Here is a 19975-nt window from a genome sequence, read left to right as displayed (position 1 = left end):
CGTTTCTAAAACGTTCATGCCGTATATATATATCTTTTGTTTAAAGGAACTGTTTTTTTTTATATAAGCACTTAGAAATTAAAGTGCACTTTGCTTTCAATTTTAACGAGGCATAGAAGGAAAAATTATAATGGCGCGTTACGAAAATATAGACGTCCGACGGTGGCCGTCCATGTGTTTCAAACGTTGTTGTGCAAACACGGCGGAGGAAAAGGCCTCATCTCGCAGAAGCCCGAGATCTATACCACAGAGCGGGGGGGGGGAGGTCAGCGCGTCGTGCCACAAACCCGGCGACCCGAGTTTAGTTCCCGCTCATGGCCAACACCGGTGACGATTATTTTCCCCGGTCCTGGGCCTCCTCCCCTAGGTTGACTCAGCCTCAAATGAGTACCTGGTAGGGCGGTGTAAACATTGCTATTGGGGAGACAAAGGCGGTCAGGCGTGGTGCTGGCCAACCCACCCCTTCGTCTACTGTGCCAGCCTTCACAGGTGCTACTTGCTAACAGCACTTTCCCCAACAGTCTGTTAAGGCTATACGGGGGATCTTTGTCTTTGGTGGGAGTGTGTGGGGGGGGGGGGTAAAGGTGCAGCTGCCCCCCCCCGCAACCACCACCTTAAGATTTTTTTTAGACGGCCGTTTTATGCCATACACCATATTTTATGAATGGCAAGAATGTGAAATAGGAAATATATATATTTTCTCTTTGCCGACATATTTTCCGGATGAATTCGTAAAGAGCTCGCACTGATGTCACAGGATCCCGGTGAGCAGAGGCGTTGAGCTTCCCCACGAGTCGGTAACACGGGACGGACCGATGATTTATATTTATCTATTTAGATACATTACATATTTATATAATGAAAGCATTACTTATACGCAACACATTTTGTATCCCGAAATGAGTCACCCCTCCCCAAGGTTTAGCTGGGTGCAGTGCTAGCAAAGATACGGGTTAGCGCAAACCTTGTCACACAATTTTTTACTCGCCAACATTTGTTTTTTCCCTCTCTGATTTTTTCAAATCTCATCTGGGATCACCAAACTCGCAGATAACCACGCTTTTTATACTTTCACCTCCTCTGCAGTCTCGGCAAAGATTCCCTGCCACGGGGCAGACCTAGAAATGAAAACGAACTTCTCTGCGTACAGATGGTGACTGGTCTGACAGCGGCTTGTTGTGCCAAAAATGCACGGCTCGCTCGCTCGCTCTCAAATCCCCGGGCGTATTTTCGTGACAAAGCAACCCGGTGTTCGTATTCCATCTGTGTCATTTCATTAATCTCCCCGCATATTTAATACGGAGATGAGCAACGGGAATTGTTCGCGGACGCTAGAGTTGAGCTGGACACCTCGAGGGAATCGGGAGGAGGAATCGATTGAGATGTGGGCTCAGAACAGAGGGCAGCACCAAAGAATCCGAATCTTTATCTCGACTGGAGGAATGATTTGTGCCCAGCGCTATCAGGGTCAGTACCTCCCGCATAAGTACACACGGAACCCTGTAAGCTCCGTGGTATATTTTAATCTTTTAATTTGTTTCATTGTTGTTATCCTAGTTTTGTGGAAGCAGAATATATCAAAGTAAAAAAAAAAGTCAAAAGTCACTTTATTGTCAAGTGTGTTACATGCATGACATACAACACAGATAAAATTACAGTCCTCTCTCTTGGTCCCACGGTGCAACCAAGCAATTAAAAAATGAATCACAATTAACAGACATAAATAAACAATAAACAATCGGCGATCAACACAAGATAAATAATCAAAAATGTAATAGACTTAAAATAAACAACAGTCAAGAATTATAAAATGTAAAATATTATTTAAATAAAATAATTAAAGAAATAAGATATTTAAACCGGTGTGGTAGTGTGATGTAGTTCAATGTGCAGTCCAGAGATCAGGATGTACGAGTGAATGTGTGTGTGGGGGTCGGGGTCAGGGGGCAAAGGGGGGAGGGTGGGCAGAGGGGGGGAGTGATGGTAGAGCAGGGAGGGAGTTGAGTCTCCTGACAGCCTGGTGAAAGAAACTGTCTTTGAGCCTGCTGGTCTTGGCCCGAAGACTCCGCAATCTCCTCCCTGACGGCAGCAGGCTGAAGAGGCTGTGAGATGGGTGGGTGGGATCACCTGCAATCTTGATTGCTTTGCTGGTGATGCGGGTGTTATAAATGTCCAGAAGAGGGGGGAGAGAGACACCAATGATCCTCTCAGCTGCTCTCACTATGCGCTGCAGAGTCTTGCGGCAGGACACGGTGCAGGTGCCGTACCACACGGTGATGCAGCTCGTCAAGATGCTCTCAACGGTGCCTCTGTAGAAGGTGTGCATGATGGGGGGCGGGGCTCCTGCTCTTCTCAGTTTGCGGAGAAAGCACAGGCGCTGTTGGGCTTTTTTGGCCAGTGATGCAGTGTTGTGACTCCACGACAGGTCTTCAGAGATGTGCACACCCAGGAACTTGGTGCATCTCACCCTCTCCACTGCAGCACCGTTGATGGTTAGCGGAGTATGCTGGGTGTGCACTCTCCTGAAGTCCACAACAATCTCCTTCGTCTTCTCAACATTCAAGTGGAGATTGTTGTCCTTGCACCACGTGGCCAGCCTGCTCACCTCACTCCTGTAGTTTGTCTCATCCCCGTTTTTGATGGCACCCACCACAGTTGTGTCATCCGCAAACTTAATGAAGAGGTTGGAGCTGAATGATGGTGTGCAGCCGTGGGTCAGCAAAGTGAAGAGGAGGGGGCTCAGCACACATCCTTGGGGGACCCCTGTGTTCAGTGTGATGGTGCCGGAGGTGTTGCTGCCAACTCGAACTGCCTGTGGTCTCCCTGTCAGGAAGTCCAACAGCCAGTTGCACAGGGAGGTGTTGAGCCCCAGGTGGTCTAGTTTGTGGATGAGCTGCTGGGGGATGATTGTGTTGAATGCTGAGCTAAAGTCGATGAACAGCATTCTGACGTAGGAGTCTTTAGTCTCCAGATGGGTGAGAGCTGAGTGGAGGGTAGCGGAGATGGCGTCATCGGTCGAGCGGTTAGACCGATACGCAAACTGGAAAGGGTCCAGGGCGGGGGGAAGGACAGACTTGATGTGTTGTAGGACTAGCCGCTCGAAGCACTTCATAAGGATTGGGAGTGAGTGCGACCGGGCGGTAGTCATTGTTGCAGGAGGGTGATGACTTCTTCGGGACCGGGATGATGGTGGTAGCTTTGAGGCACGTAGGTACAACAGCCTGTCTCAGCGAGGTGTTAAAGATGTCGGTGAAGACATCTGTGAGCTCCTCCGCACAGTCTCTGAGGACACGACCCGGAATGTTGTCAGGGCCCTGGGCTTTCCCTGGGTTCGTCCTTCTGAGGGATCCCCTCACGCTATCTGGGGATAGCGTCAGCACCTGGTCGCCGGGAGGCGGTGGAGTCTTCTGTGCTGGGGTGCTGTTGTCTGCCTCAAAGCGAGCGAAGAAATCCTTCAGCTGGTTCAGCAGAGAGGTGGAGCTGTCACAGGTCTGCGGAGAGGGTTTATAGTCCGTGATGGTCTGCATCCCTCGCCACAGGTTCCGGGTGTCTCTGCTGTCATTGAAGCGGTCGGCGATCCTCCTGGAGTACTGCCTCTTGGCCAATCTGATGCCTCGCGACAGGTTGGCCCTGGCTGTCTTCAGGCCCATCTCCTCGCCAGCTTTGAAGGCGGCGTTCCGAGCCCTCAGGAGCCTATGGACTTCCCCTGTCAGCCATGGCTTCTGGTTGGCCCGAATGGAGATGGTTCTGGTGACCGTGACATCCTCCATGCACTTCCTCATGTAGGAAGTGACGGTCTCCGTGTTCTCCTGGAGGTCTACGGTGTTGTTGTAGGTGGCTGCCTTTCTGAACATGTTCCAGTCGGTGGTGGAGAAGCAGTCCTGGAGTGCCTCTGAAGACCCCTCAGGCCACACGCAGATCCGCTTTATAACTGGTTTAGTGACTTTAACCAGCGGCCTGTATGCTGACGTTAGCAGAACAGTGGTGTGATCTGAGGCCCCAAGGTGGGGGAGGGGACGAGCTGTGTAGGCACCTTTGTGTGTAGTGTAGACATTGTCCAGGATATTGTTTCCTCGTGTGGGAAAGTTGATGTGTCCCTGGAGTTGTGGAAACACGCTCTTGGGGTTGGCATGGTTGAAATCCCCAGCCAGAATGAGGAAGGCATCTGGGTGGGCTGTCTGCTGGTCACCGATGTGCTGATGGAGTTCATACAGTGCCTCGTTCCTGTTGTTTTCGGAGCCAGGGAGGATGTATAGTGCCACCAGCAATATGGCACTAAATTCCCTCGGCAGGTAGAATGGCCGGCATTTAATTACCATAAACTCCACCAATGATGAGCAGTGTTGGCAGACCACAACAGCGTCGCGGCACCAGGCATCGGTGATGTAAACACAGAGTCCCCCGCCGCGAGTCTTCCCCCCATCGACGAGCGCTCTGTCCGCCCGGTAACATGTTAGCCCGGCTAGCTGAATGGCATGGTCCGGGACGTTATCGTTAAGCCATGTTTCCACAAACACAAGGACACAGCACTCACTCAGTCCTGGAAGTTGTACGAAGAAGGCGGATATAGTCCAGTTTGTTTTCCAGCGAGCGTACGTTGGCCAGTGTGATGGTAGGGATAGCCGGCCGGTGAGGGCTAGCCGCTCGCCTAGCCTCGATACCTCCGCGCTTTCCCCTCTTCTGCTTCCTCATACACCGCCTGTGGCGCTTCCACTGTAGGCTGGTTGCAGTAGTGGGGGTCGGTGGTAGAGCAGGCCTCTGGAGCAGACCGCAGTCGCGTAGCTCTTCCGCGTCTGCCGGGTTTATATCCATGAGTGTGGTTCTGCCGATGGCGATCAGAAATTCGCGAGAGTATGTGCGCCTTACGTTTAATCGACGTGATGATGACGAACAAATGCACGTAGATGGATAACACAAAAAACATAAAAACACCGATCTAATGGGAGAGAGAGGAGCCGCTGCATGTGTACGCGCCGCCATCAGTATTGTATATGTTGCATTTATCACCAGAGTAAGGAATGCACGTTATACATGTGTATTTAAAATGTACAACTGCATTTCGCAGTCAAATTAAACAATATCACGTCAATTCAGATATAAATGTATATTTTATTTGAAGGTTAGTCTGCTGCAGATATATAATTGCTATTTTGTTATTGCGTTAAAAACAACCGTGTGATTTCCACACCGACCTACATCAACTGAAAATGCCCATATGTGTGTGCGTGTCGCACTTTCCCTAAAAGTCTGTTGAGGCTATATGGGGGATATTTGTCTTTGTGTTGGTGAGGGGTGGATTTAGATGTTTAATAGTGACAGAGTGGTTCGCATATAATTATACGACCCCTGAAAACCTCCCACTCGTCCCACCCTCCATTCTCTATCATAGAAAACATCAGCGGCCAGTGTAATTTGAATCTGTCCTGGGCCTCACCAAGATTAACTCAGCCTAAAATAGCACTTGGTGCAATGTGTAACCATCGGGAAAGTGGCTGGGCGTGGTGGTGCCCACACCAGCCCGTCATGTGTGCTCGCAAATAGCACTTGCCCCAACAGTCTGCTGGGGCTATACGGGAGATATTTGTCTTTGTGCGTGTATCTATGTGTCTGGGGAGCGGTGGCGTCGTAGTTAGCACGCTGTGCTACGAACCCGGCGACCCGAGTTCGATTCTCGCTCACGGCCAATGCTGTACCGGTCCTGAGCCTCCCCGAGGTTGAAATGAGTACCCGGTGCGGTGTGTAAACATCGCCACTGGGGAGACAAAGGCGGTCAGTCGTTGTGCTGGCCACCCACCCCTCGTGTGCCTTGTCGCCCTCCATAGATGCTCGCTAACAGCACTTGCCCCAACATTCTCTTAACGTTATACGGGGGATCTTTGTCTTTGCATTTGACTGGGCTGAGAAGATAATGCCGTGTCTGCTGGCGCTGGCCCAAAGGCCCCAGAGATGTTTCTCTCTTTCTCTATTCTTTTAAAAATAGCCAGGCCGCCACCACCTCGATGCATTATCTTGTTGCCAACTATGGTCCGTACCATCGCGATGTCACGCCATTACGCACAGGATGTATACGTAATGGTTGTATATATGAACACATTCTCCGATAAAAGGCGGCATATTTTCTCTGATAGAATTGGACGCCGTGTGGAGGAATCGATAGTGGATTATACGCGCGCACCCTCTCCATCTCTCTTTGTCCTCGTCCCCACTCCCCCCCCCCCCCATTTTTTGCCACGTTCCGTACGCGCGTACAAACGACCTGCCACCTCCATACCTCACCTGAACGCCACGGAAAACGCATTCCCATTAACTCGCAATTTATCATTCTTCCCTGCCTCTATGGCCAACTCTCTTGCTCTGTCCCCCCCCCACCTCCTGCATCCGCACGTCCTCTTCCAACCCGGCGGTGATTTCCGCAACTCTGCAGCTGCGTCTCGCATTTGTCCCTCACTCCGCCCTCTGCAACCTCTGTGGCCACCCACTCTCCAATAACGATGGTAACAATGCCCATCGTAAGGAAGACTTGCTGAGCCTCACGACTTTTTTCTGTGAAGAGGGCACCGCGTTCTTTTGCTGTTGAGCCAATTCCATGAACGGCAATGTTTCGCGCGCGGGGGTGGGCGGGGGGGGGGGTGGAGGTGTGCCTGACGAAAACCCCACATCAAGCGAAGCGGGGTGACACTCGAAGCTACGCACAGAGAGATTCAGCACACAGCTCTCATGTCATCTTCCCGTCACCTCGCAGTCCGGGGTCTACAAGCATCGATTTGTATTCCTCGGCGTCCTCTTCCCTCTAACCTCTGACAAGCCTGCAGCGTGACCTCTGAGATAATGGGAGGGTCATACGAGAACTGAGGGCGAGCCACACCACCACAGTGGACGTTAAACAAAACCTTCGCCGCTGAGCAGAGCGAGTAACGATACGATCTGCTCGTTGTCTACCGCGTGTTCTGCCCGAGCCCTCACCCCCTGTGTATACAAGAAAAGGCTGTGGCACTCACCTCTTAATTATGCTCACTTTTGTACCGACGCTTTTTTTGTCACTTGGCTGTAAGAGCCGTTTGGAGGGTGGCGGGGGGTGGGGGTGCGCGTTGAGGCTGGTACTCGGGCAGCCTTTCCCTCGTCCGCCGGCGCTAAGGGGCTAACCTCTGACCCTCCGCCCTGCTACGCTGCAGGAAGGCCGTGAAGGCCACGCTGGTGCTGCTGCCGCTGCTCGGCATCACCTACATGCTGTTCTTCGTGAACCCAGGCGAGGACGAGATCTCGCAGGTCATCTTCCTCTACGTCAACTCCTTCCTCATGTCCTTCCAGGTCGGTGTGCGTTGCCGCGTGCCCCGCGGCGCCCGTGCCACTTTAGTCTGTTCGTTTCATCGCAGCCTCGTCAAGAAGCAGGCAATTGCAGTCTGCTCGGTGGTTCTGTTGGTGTCGAGTAACCGACGCAAGATTGGCGGGGGGGGGGGGTTGAATAAAAATTCTGGTCACGGGTTGATTAGGGCAATTATCTCTTCAGGGTCGATAAAATATGCCATTTTGTGGGAAGTCCTGTGCACAAACTGGGAGTAAGAAGAGCATATGAGTGAACGTTGGTATTTCTCTAAGACTCCACATTACACGGGTCCACACTTATACATTCTAGAGAGAGCGGCTTGATCAAATCCAGTGGTCATCATTTTGACCAGGTCACAGAACATGAAAGGAAGATTGCAAAATGCTCGATTTCAGTACTCTTCTGCCACTGCGGTGAGAAGTCAGCTTTTTGTTGTTGTTGCGAGAAGCAACAACAATAGTAAAAATATATATATATATATCTGTGCGTGGCTGCCTGTATTATTTATACATTGGGTTAGCTGGGTGGTCTGCTGAAAATACCGATCGCTCCCACCGCAGCCACTGTGCAAAGGTTCAGTGGCTCAAATTGGCTCGGCTGTCTACATTGCCCAGTCATCGGCGGTCTCACACCGAGTCGATTTGCATAAAGTGGGTGGCATAGTTGAGACAGCCAGACCGTGATTTCTGCAGGGAATTTCCAAAGTGGGCTCTCTTATGAAGTGAACATTAAAGACGCTGTTGCATTATTAACAACAAAGGTTCTGCTTCGCCACTAATTTTTTTAAAAAGCGGAATAACATTTTAGTCCATCAACCTATGCGGGAGAGAAGCTGGCCTACCGAATAGAAAACCCGCACACACAACAAGGATAACACTCAGAACTCCACACAGATACACTCAGGAATATACAGATGCACTGCCATCTCTTGTCCACATCGTAGCCCAGACCTACAACACGCAATATTCCTAGGCAGTCTTCCCGTCCACTTATTAGCCAGGCTCAACCCCTCTCAGCTTCCCAGATGTGACAAGATCGGGAGCATCCAAGTGAAATCTTGATTTGAAGCTGTCGTGACTGCAGGAATCCATACTCTTTGGTTATTTCGGTAAAGTTGAGCGGCCGCCGCGCTGTGAATCGACGTCCGTCTCATGCGCAGGTTGTTGTTTGTCGCCAGGGCTTCTTCGTGTCGGTGTTCTACTGCTTCTTGAACGGCGAGGTGCGCTCTGCAATCCGCAAGCGGTGGCACCGCTGGCTGGACAACCACGCGATCAGGGCGCGGGTGACGAGGGCAATGTCCATCCCCACGTCGCCCACCCGCATCAGCTTCCACAGTTTCAAGCGCACCACCTCCGTGTGAGAGAAACGCAGCCAATATATGCCCTGGCCCCTTCCCATTCATCTCCCCACCTCTGCCAAAACACTTCATATTGTATTTTTTTTTACCGCCACCAAAATGTAATAATTGTACATTAGCCACTTGAGCAGCCGGATGGACATGCGCGGATAGCCTTGTGAACGCCCGGGCGGACAAGCATCAGTGTACCATCGAAACATATAACAACACACCCACCCCTGATATCGGTACGGAACAATACAAAGACATGGAATGCCCTATATGGTCGTTTTGAATACCTGGTCAGTGGCTAGTTAGCGAGGAACAGTCTATTATTGGCATATAGCCAATAATAGACTGTTAGGGCAAGTGCTGTTAGTGAGCATCTATGAAGGGCGGCACAGCACACAAGGGGGTGAGTGGCCAGCACCGTGCCCGACCGCCTTTGTCTCCCTAGTGGTGATGTTTATACACCGCACCAGGTACTCATCTGAGGTTGAGTCGAATCAGGGGAGGCCAGGATCGGTTCAGATAATCGCAATCACCGATGTTTGCCGTGAGCAAGAATCCAACTCAGGTCACTGGGTTCGTGACGCCGCAACGCGCCAACCACTAGAACACAACCGATCACAAAACAGTTGCACAAATGTGCGTCGTCTTACGGGGCTCACGCTCATCACGCGCAAAGTTGACACCCACCGCGCGCACTCGGTAGGCACGCACGCCAGACGCACACACTACCGCTGTGGTGCCTGCCGCCTCGCCGCATTTGGTGGAGGATTGAGGATGGGGGCTGGCTGGAGGAGCGCCGGCGATGGGGAGAATTGTTTCCCCGCGGGATGTACGGCCCACTCAAGACGCCGGGGGGAATTGGCGGGCGCGGATTGTCGAGACCCGTTGGTTTACTTGAAAAGAGAGAGAAGAGAAAGTCGCACGGACACAAGCGCCACGCGGCGTTCGGAGCAGGAGGCCCTAGGAATCCGCGAGGGTGAAAGGAGGAGGAGGCGGAAGAAGAGGAGGTGTTCAAACAAAGTTGACTCTTTGAGTAGCTGGCCGTGTTTCAGCCGCTTGATTTTCTTTTTCACGTGGAAAACAAACGAAAAACAGCAACAACAACAACAAAGAGAGCTGAGACGAGAGGGCAAGAGGACTCGTCACGAAGGCGTTGACATGTTTTCGGTTATTCAATTTTTTTTAACGTAATATTGTTTTGATTTCCTTGGTTGTTATTTGTAACTTATCTATAATTAAATAATTCCATGGGAAGAGGAAAAAAAGACACACGCACACGTCGTGAGTCAGCCCACGTTGCTTTTCTTTCCACGACAGCGCACGTATTGACGTAGCGTACGAAAACGGCGTGTCAAGTTCCAGATAGTATTGCCATAATTTGTGTAATTATTGTAACTGTAACAGCTTATTTATTATTCAGCTCGAGCTTAAGATGATTTATATTGTTAGGTGGCTATACAAGAGATGTACAGTCCTGTTCATTGTATAGTGCTGTAATGTCCTGTACATGTAACATTATTATGATATGAATTTTTTTTTTAAATACACGGGAGCTTTGATATTGTTGGCGTTGGCTACCACCCAGTGAGTACAGCAGTTTAAAGCGGCTCATCCACGGTATGGTGAAGGTGAACGTTGTGCATTCAGGCACCGCTTCAGTGGTAAGTAAAACAAATATATAAACCCGCATTCGAGTGACCATCTTATCACGTTGACTTTCACCCACCAATCGTAAACTGTCCAACGCATAGACACGCATGCCAATGTAAGGCAAAACATGTCGGGAGCGGGGGGGGGCTTTAACGAGGTCGTTTATGACTAGAAAAGCAAAACCTGTAGTTGATATGCCGCAGTATATTATTGTAATTTGTTTAGAGTGTATTAAATAGGCGCAAGGAGTAACGTTGTCTCAGTGTCATTGGCTCTGTATCGTGATGTGCCCAGTTCAATGTTATCTTTTTACGAATAAAGGTTCGTTTACATGACAGAAATGTAGTTTGAGCAATGCGCGTGACAGTCAAAGCCAATGCGGGAATAATAACAATAAATGTTTATTTTATATCTCAAACATTCGTGCAAATATTCTCACCTTCCCCAACGAGCGGCTGAGAGGTGTCACGTCCACGCTGATTCTCACGCACGCCCACTCGCCACCTACACCCACGCCATTGGCAGTCTGAGCACGCGGTTTTGTTTCTTTGGCGTTCAATATAAATGTCACCGAATGATATGAATGATACAATCCTCCACACCGGGTTCGGGGGAGGGAGAGAGAGAGAGAGGGGGGAGGGGGGTAAAGTTTGCCATCTCGTTACGGTGTAAGCCAGTTTTTTTGGCTTGGTAACAACATTGAATTACACACCCTGGCAATGTTGCTCCATTTGAACACATTGTGGTTACCGAGCAAAGAAACTACGATTTGCTGCAGTAAGATGTTAAATCTGAAACGAGATAATTTGCACCAGTTAAGAACAAGTTCGTGTTAGGAGTTACACTATTGATAAGCAAGTAGGTATGGCGAATGTGCACGTACTCAATAGACCATCGTGAAACACATGTTACCCATGTATATCACAAATGGTACATTATTATTCTGTAGATAAATAGTAATCTCATAAAATGATTGTATTATAATGTATGGATGGGCTGTAGGTACTTTTTAAACGTGTAGTAAACTATTAATTGATTCAGCAATTATAAGCGATTGTCTTGTTCATCCATAAGAATTAATAATTGACATTGTAAGCAAATGATATGTAAATAAACATTTAAGCAAATGTAGTGAATAAGACTGAAAACACGATAGAATGTGTTAGAATCAAATAGTAAAAAAGTATATGATTCATCATTGCTTTGTGGGTTAGACCACATCATGGTCTGGCCGAATTAGTTGTCACGCTTGCACACGTGACAACCCATTCGTTGGACTCCTGTCGGGTGGTGGAGGGTCTCGATGATACAAATGTGGTCAGATCATTACGGGACCTCACCAAAGAAAACGAATGGTGATTCACAATGTTGGCTGTGCAAATCGATCGCAGAGACAGGTGCCACGTGTTCAGCTAATGAATATGTAACTGGATTGTATAACACCGTGTAGCCATGCACCATAGTGTTGAAGAAAATCGATTTTTTTAATCGGATAGCGACCTGTGGCAAATTCAGCGACTCGACAGGGGGGTGAATGGTTACCCGTATTTGATTTGTATACGTGATACTTTTACAGAAATGTCAGTTTTTTTATATCACCACTTGCAGAACGTGTCAGTCATGCTTTTACAGTTAAGGAATGAGGCAAAATGACATTCATATGATGGGCAATTCTCCTCACAGGGAACCACCCTGGAAAATTCACAACAGAACTACATATCGTGTTGCAAACGACAACAACTCATAGCATGGCCACTGTGTAAAGGTAGCTTTCATCATCTGTGGTGCAAAAAAAACCTAATAAATGCAAGATTATCTCTCAAAGTTGGCCAAAGCCAAATGTATTTAACCATCTAGTTGAAATGTTGCACCTGTTATTATGATTGGGCTGATGTCACAAATCTTGTTAAAATCGAAAATACCATTTCTGTCTTGAGTGCCGAGGCTGGAATCCGTACCGAGGATCTCATTGTTGCTCACCCCAAGCTGACACTGCTCTGCCTCGAGCCATTCCACGTCAAAATGCTTTAGCTTCAACCGAGACTGAGTGATCTGGGCCGATTGCCTGTAATGCCTGGGTGGCACAACCACAACTGGCACCTGTCTCCACGGCCATCTCCCCACGGAGATTTCACACGAGGCCTCATTACCCCCGGCTTTCTCACGCTCGTATGTCTCCTGTAATTGCGTGCGCGCCGTGCCTTTGCCAGAGTCCGCTACCACTTCATTATCTGCCTAAGCAGCTGGAATCCGACAACTCCGACCTCCCAGAGATGTCGGGCGAGCTCCGTGCCGTGGCCCAGGGATAGGGGTTGCCACCAGAAAAAAAGATATGTCTTCGTTGCCACTGGGGAACTAAAGCAGGGCGCGTGGGTGTATGAAGGCATCGATTTCAATTGCGCACATCAACAATCCCATCGTATCTCTTGTGGCAGAACTGTGTGTATCATTTCACACGTGTCATACGTTGTGTACATATATAGAATACACAGTAAATTGGACGTGGAAGGCCCTTTAAATCTCCAGGTTTGAGTATTATGTGCAGAACTGACCTTCTTCTTGGTTCTTTCGGTAAAGTCAGGTAGAATAATAAAAATAAAACATAATAATAAAATAATTATTTTAAATAAAATAATTATTTTAAATAAAATAATTATTTTATTATGTTTTATTTTTATTATCTTATTACTTCCCTTCTACATGACTTTACCGAAAGAACCAAGAAGATGAATCCCTGCAGTCACGAAAGCTTTAAATAGAACTGACCTTTTTTAAACATGTGCCGTAGTGTATGTGTGTTGATAGGCTTCCGTAGGGCTTCATGTATCACAACTGTGCCCTGCGCACGTATCGCAGTTAACGCTGTGCTGCTTCGGGCATGTATCACAGGAGCACTCTGCTGCCGTGTGAATGGGCAATGAACCCTTGCGATTCTGTGGTCCTGTCCGGAGTGCCGAGGCTTGCAGGGCAGGCGGCGTGGGCTCATGAACACGGAGATTGACGGTTGGCGTTATGACGCAATATTTACAGTTAAGGACACGGGGCGAAGGGCAGACGAGTCGGCTCACCATCCGCGGCAGAGGCAGGGGAGCAGCGAGATTGACAAGGAATACAAGGGGCATGCGGGAGAGAGAGAGTGAGAGAAATAAGAGTTATAGTCATGTAAAGTAGGTATAATTCAGCAATCAAGATGGGAAGTCCGTAGAAAGTTGAGCATGATAGTCTTATTCAAAACAATAATGCTGAAGGCAAGTTCCATCTGCCTTTGTTTCTGAAATCAGCATATTTTCAACGCACTGGAGCGGTACATAAATGAACATTGAATTTCACTTCACGGCAACGATTAACATTCTAACATTAAACACACATCCCAGTGAAGTGTCAAATCAGCCCATCATCTTACTGAGACCATTGAAATGACAAGGATGTGCTGTGGTTGCCCGTTCAAAAAACTGACCTCTGTCATCGAAATGTGGAATTTATACCACTGCTTCGGGGGCCTGCCAATGAACGCTGGAGACACTGTGACTTAAGAAGAACATGTTTTAGCATCCTACCTAACTTCTGTGTAATTAATTTGAATTTAAATGTACTGATATTGAGTGACTGCTGGCATAAGCATGCACATTCACTGCTAGATGAGAGCCTCTCCACACCGTGGCAGCTGTGGAATATTAGGGCTATTTGACCATACTTCACCACACTGGTTAAGCGAGGAAAGCACGAAATAACAATTCAAATCGCTGCACTGCTCTTCTGCTGCCCACAATGGCTACAGCGCCCGTTGTTGTGCATGGCGGACTCCGCCCCCTTTAAAGCGCTGTGCAGGTTCGAATCCTGCTTAGCTTCTTCTGATGTCTGACAATCTCGGGGAGTCACAGTCTGCGTGATTTGTTCAGTCTGGCACAAAACGCCTTTCAACACAGGATCGATCAGGAACTCCCCATCGCAGGCTTGTGTGGAGCAATGTGTGCGACACCATCGATTGCCTGGTGAGAACATTTACCGTGGTCTATAATTGTCTAATGGTCAATCATCGAACAGAGACGGTCACTGCGCTTTCAGATGCGCTTCTGTGGCCGTCTGGAACGCTCTTCCTTCCGATATCAGGAAACCACTGGAGCTACGCACTTCTAAGTGTACATTGAAAACACATTTCTTTAGAACTGCTTGTTGTGTTAAGTTTGTTGTCCTTTCTCAGCACCTCAGGTTAACAAGGCTGGCTACGTATTGTGCGAAAGAAGTTAAACATACATACAATGGGCCCCATTGCAAAACCTTTCAGAAGTTGTTCCTTCAAAACGTTTCTACGATGTTAAGTAAATTCGACGGTCAACAAATACGGCTGTGACGTGGCCCAGCGGTTGCGCGTTCGCCCGCTTGGTGCAGAGCTTCACGGTTCCTCTCAAGCGGCCGCCCTGGTTAATACTGCGGGTGTGTTAACCGTTAAAATACGTTTCTTTCACAGTGGATGTTAAAGATCCCGTGGTGTCATTCGCAAGAGTAGGCCATCGTGTGCCGGCATCGCGGTCCAAATGCGGAAAGTAAAAAAAAATGCAGAAAAATTACTCAATTGGAATTTACGTACCAATCATTGCCCCTTGCAGAAAAAGAGGCAAGACACGTGGTGATGTTTTTCTGGGGAGAAAAAAAATGGAAAATCTAACAACCTTTCACTTTTTAAAGGTCGTTAGAATCTTGTCTGTGTCAAAACAGTGTGGTGTTATTTTAGGGTATTTCACTAATATTGCTAATGGTAACATAGTTAAGTTGATGGTAGACAAACTAACACTTTCTGACAACTACTGGTTTTCTAAATATCGTCATGACCTTGTTACACGTGACTTTCTCACTATAATTTGCAGTTAAGTAGGTGGGAATATTTAATGTCCAAACAAAATCACCCTTGTTATGCCTTCGCAATGACAATGACTGATGTTTAAATAGGATTAGTTTTTTTTTTTATCCAAGCTCTCAAGACAATGTTTCATTTATCTGGCACAAAACTGATTGCGTGTTGTCTGCATGGTTTCCCAACGGGGAAGCTTCTCCATCATCTCCGCTTGGAAACCGTCCAGTTTCAATTTTCGGCGTTACTTTCCTCCCTCAATTTCTCTCCGGCTCCTCGGGCCTGACCTCCCTCCCTCCCACAAGTACCCGTAAAGTCGTCCACAAGCACACCTTTCGCTGCCTGCAGGTGTATGTTGTGCGCGTGGAGCGAAACGTCGGACATCGTGCTAGACAACACACGTGGTACAACTCGAAAACACGTGGCAAAGCTGCACAGCACAACTGTGAAAAACCTACGGAGTGGTCGTAGTAGTAATCCTCCCAATTGTCCAGCAACTATGTAACACGATCACCTGTTTTACTGATGCATGCACCTTTTGATGAAAGTCATCGTGGGCTCTAAGCCAGGACTATATCAATAATAATACTTTCTTGACTTAAAGCTTTCGTGACAGCAGCTTTTCGATCGAAACGTCGTGATTTATTTTTTATTTTTCTATCTACGTGACTTTACCGAATGACCCAAAGAGCATTAATTCCTGCAGTCGCGAAAGCTTTAAGTCAAGATTTAACCGATTATATTATTTGTCATCATAACAACTTTTGGTCATATCAATAAGGCCGTTACTAAGCGCAGTTCCATAATAAATATGTTTACTAATATGTTTAGTACATTAATAACACGGAATTCTTGTGTAACGCGACGTTCGTTCTTCATCAACATGTTGGGCATTCACAATTTTTCTGGCCCCACGATCCATACCTCCAGATACCGTAACACAGTGCATTATGGTCAAGGCAGATGCTATAGAGTTTCTCCCATCTATTCCGAATGATACAATAGCATACAGGGTTAAATGTATCTACACACAGGAGTGTATCGGGCTTCGAACAGCCTCCTAACGGTTCTTTGCATTGTTGTGGAATACAACTGCCACATTTCACATTCATTACCCAAGATATTTCACAGTTTTCAATATTGGTAGCTTATCCAGCCACCGTCATAAATAGATAATTTAATAATTTATCAACTCGTAAAAATGTGCAAATAAAATATATCCGTTGAGAAAAAAGTACATTATTGTTACTATTTAGACTTTTACCCAACTCATCATCACCCTCCATCATCTGTTCCACGCTTTGCCTTCTCTCTGTGTCTCGCCCCCACTGTCTGTCCTTTTCCTGAGCTCAGATATATCAAGTTTCACATGTTGATTTATATTTCTGTGCTTTGCTAACACCTGATGGGACGCGGGCCACTGTCAACCAACAAAATATGGTGGGCGGGATCCATGCCCGCCACTCTGCCTGTTCCATGGTATTCAGTTGCATGGCCTAGTCTCCGGCAAGGCCGCCGACTGTACTGCACACCACTGCATCGTGTGGTATAACATCATTTACTTTCCCTCTCGAGTGAGGGAGAATGTTGGCGCGCGTAATACCGTGTGTGTACGCATTATTATGATTATTATTTAAGTACAGAGAACACATAACACCTTGCGTGGTGTGAGAATGTTTACCGTGTGGCGTACCAATTGGTGGTGGGACTACATGACATACATCTTCATTTTGCCTGTACTCCAAAAATCTGTGTGCTCGCGTTTAAAACGAAACTTTGGAAAATAATTATCCCGGATAAAACATCTGGCTCAAAGACAAGAGGCAGTTTGTGGGTCTAATAAGAAATTGACTGTCTTCTTTAAATGAACAATATCTGTCAAACGGATTTCTTGAATACTGCAATGAAGAAGCTTTATTTTGTTGTTGTCAATCTACTCAGCCACATTTCTTTGAGGCCAAAGGCATTTTTTCCCCAACGTCTATGGCTCCATTTTTTTGTACAACGTAAAAATAAATCTGAATACATCACAGCCACTTGTCAATCCACTGCTGGGCGAAGGGAATGGGGCAGGGGTAGCAGGGCTGGGCCAGGCAACATTTAGCATCACTCCGCCGCTGATGTTCACCATGTCCAGGAATTGAGTTCACAGCGCCGGGTTAAGAGAGCAGTGCACGAGACCACCGGCTGCATTCTCTCCACGACGCACGTATCCGTGCTGTCTTGTCCAGCATCGAGAGATGCGGATGCACGTTTACGCGGCGCAAAGTATGTTGGAGGTGAAGGAAAGCAGTAAGCAAATAGGACACTGCTACGCGAATACTTTCCCGCATTAAGAGGCAAAACTGGAGGAAATATATGCTGGTGGTAATCATTTGTAACACCGACTGTAAAACACAACTCGAGTGAAACCCTCCTGTTTAATGATGTGTGCGCGCCCATCGCCAGAATTTGAACAATGCACACTGGCAAGAGTGAAAATAGCTGAGGGTATTTCTTTACTTTTTCTTTTTAACAATGAATTGTCCTTGGCAGCCCTGACAGCCTCCTCATTATGGCTACGGCAGAATGGTGGAAGCAGGGATTTTTGTTGTTGATGTTATTCGTCTCCCTAACGACCCACACCGACTCCGAGATAATTCATCCCCTCGCTCTTTATGACCCGACAACTCCTGGGTGGCCTGCTGCCATTTGTCACAAATAGCAACCGGTGCCAATCAGTGGAAGGAATAATCTCATTTAGCCACCAATGTGTTCTTGGTTTTCGGAGGCAGGGCGATGCGGTGTCCCATTATTGTGTTTTTTATTTCAGCGATGTAATTATTTTAAATTGTGAGTGTCGCCAAGGTATGTCATGGAGCATTCGTTTTTGAAAGGCATTCCTCATTGTCACGACTAAGATAATCAATGATCACATTCATATTTGAAATGTTGCTTTTATTGATCAATATCTTCATCATCATATCGTCATCACGCTTAGCAGTGTTGTTTGTACTCGGGCTATAACCATTTGCCTCTCATGTTTCATTGAGATGTCACAATTTAAAGTTCACCATTACAATAAATACCTCCCTGAGCGCCACTTAGCTCTCCTCAGCTCATTATATGCGTACATATTTATACGTATAAAAAAAAACACATCGATTCTTACCACACACAATTCGATGCATGTATCATGAGCTCAAACATCGATATGAATCGATGCGTTCATCCTAACGTCTCGTTTCTTAGCGATGTGCAAAGTGTTACCTGGCAGAGCACCCCACTTTAGTCCAGACCACCAACATTCCCTACGTCTTGCCGTGTCTGTCCACGTGACTGTCACTCTCCGTGTCTCTCTGAGTCTGTGGTCTGCCCCCTCTATTGCCCTGTGTGCGACTATTCGTCTCTTTACGTCTCTCTGTCTCGAGTGCCCCTCTTTTACCCATCTGCACCAGGGCTCCTGTCTCTGTCTGTCTGTCTCGTTGTGTGTCTTATCTCTCTCCCTCAGTGTCTATCTTGATGACCCATCTTCTGTCCATCTGCACAGCGCCCCAGTTAATATTAAAATGAGTCTCATCATCAGTCAACGTAGTTGAGGACCATTTTAGTGAGAGCATTATAAATCAAATGATCAACATAAATTCACAAAAAATATAACACGCCATGGCCAAACTTCACAATCCGCAACCTTGGTCATGGCAGTGACACGGTGACCTTCTCTGTACAATTATTGGGTCTTTCACGTAAATTTTACAAGAGGTGTCCACTATGGCAATGCCAATGTACGTGTATGTTGAACTTCTTTCGCATCGTACGTAGCCAACGGCGCTAATCAGAGGTGTAGTGGAAATATTTGAATTGCTAAAATCCATACAAACTGCTTGAAATCCACACAGTAAAGAGTGGTAACGATCACTGTTCTCCAGTGCTCAACGTGAGAAGTGCTGACCCAAAACTACAAAACTAGGGAACACCTGACATTTGGCTCATCACGCTTCACATCAGTTGTGCCAAACAATGAGTATAAACTGAGAAAATAAAAGTGAAATGGAAAATGAGTAACACAATGAAATCCAAAATAAATAATTGTTAACTCAGAACGAGTGCAATGAAAATAAAATACGACTTAACTGTGACAGAATTTAAATTCAGGTGCATGTTTATAGCCCATAGTGCACGTTTATCGCCTATAGCACAATCACAGATGTGGTTACAAAGGGGTAAACAGACTTGTTAACTGTAATGGTGCAGCCAACCTTCGCCATGTGGGAGGTCGCTCCTTCTCCTCTGCTGTGCCTGGGGTCCAGCCATCTGTGCTGTTGACCGCTCGCCTCTGTTCAAACCCAAGTCCAAGACGATTATTCTCTGCCTATTAAAACTCATGCCCAGTCCTCCCCATGAAGTTGAGTTGCATCTTGAGGTGCAGTTGCATGTTGTTATACGCTGTACACCAGAAATACAAATATCCGAGTGTCATAAATACCGTGAAGGGCCACAAGTTAATGCCTGCCACTGGCATAAATAACTGCACAGTACCCATTTTGAGCATGGGGGAGTGAGTCAGTGTAATACAGAGATGTATAAATGTACGAGAGTGTGCGTGTAGTGTCATGGTTAGCGTACCGGTCTACAAGCAACGTTAATTTCATCTATATCTGAACGTGTCCTGAACGTCCCCTCAGTTTATGCAGCTTTATAATGAGTACCTGACACTATACTCTTTGGTGCTTTCGGTAAAGTCACGTAGGTATAAAAAATAAAAATAAAAATGTTTTATACCTGCAGTCACGAAAACTTCTAATCTAGATTAGTACCTAACACT

The 19975-nt window shown here is 47.2% G+C and overlaps 1 protein-coding gene across 1 annotated transcript in view; it reads left to right on the top strand.

Annotated features, from left to right (window-relative positions):
• Positions 1-10660, top strand: part of LOC144724728 (corticotropin-releasing factor receptor 2-like) — a 31598-nt gene extending 20938 nt beyond the window's left edge. The window contains exons 9-10 of the mRNA XM_078604076.1: positions 7173-7308; positions 8502-10660. Of these exons, the coding sequence (XP_078460202.1) occupies positions 7173-7308; positions 8502-8684 (319 nt within the window). The 3' untranslated portion in view covers positions 8685-10660. The remainder of the gene's footprint in view (positions 1-7172; positions 7309-8501) is intronic.
• The last annotated feature ends 9315 nt before the right edge of the window (positions 10661-19975 follow it).

This window comes from Lampetra planeri, chromosome 2 (genome assembly GCF_965212315.1).
Source record: "Lampetra planeri chromosome 2, kcLamPlan1.2.h2, whole genome shotgun sequence".
In the NCBI taxonomy this organism is placed as follows: Eukaryota; Metazoa; Chordata; class Hyperoartia; order Petromyzontiformes; family Petromyzontidae; genus Lampetra; species Lampetra planeri.
Note: the sequence above shows the minus strand (reverse complement) of the source record. Positions and strands in the feature narration are given on the sequence as shown.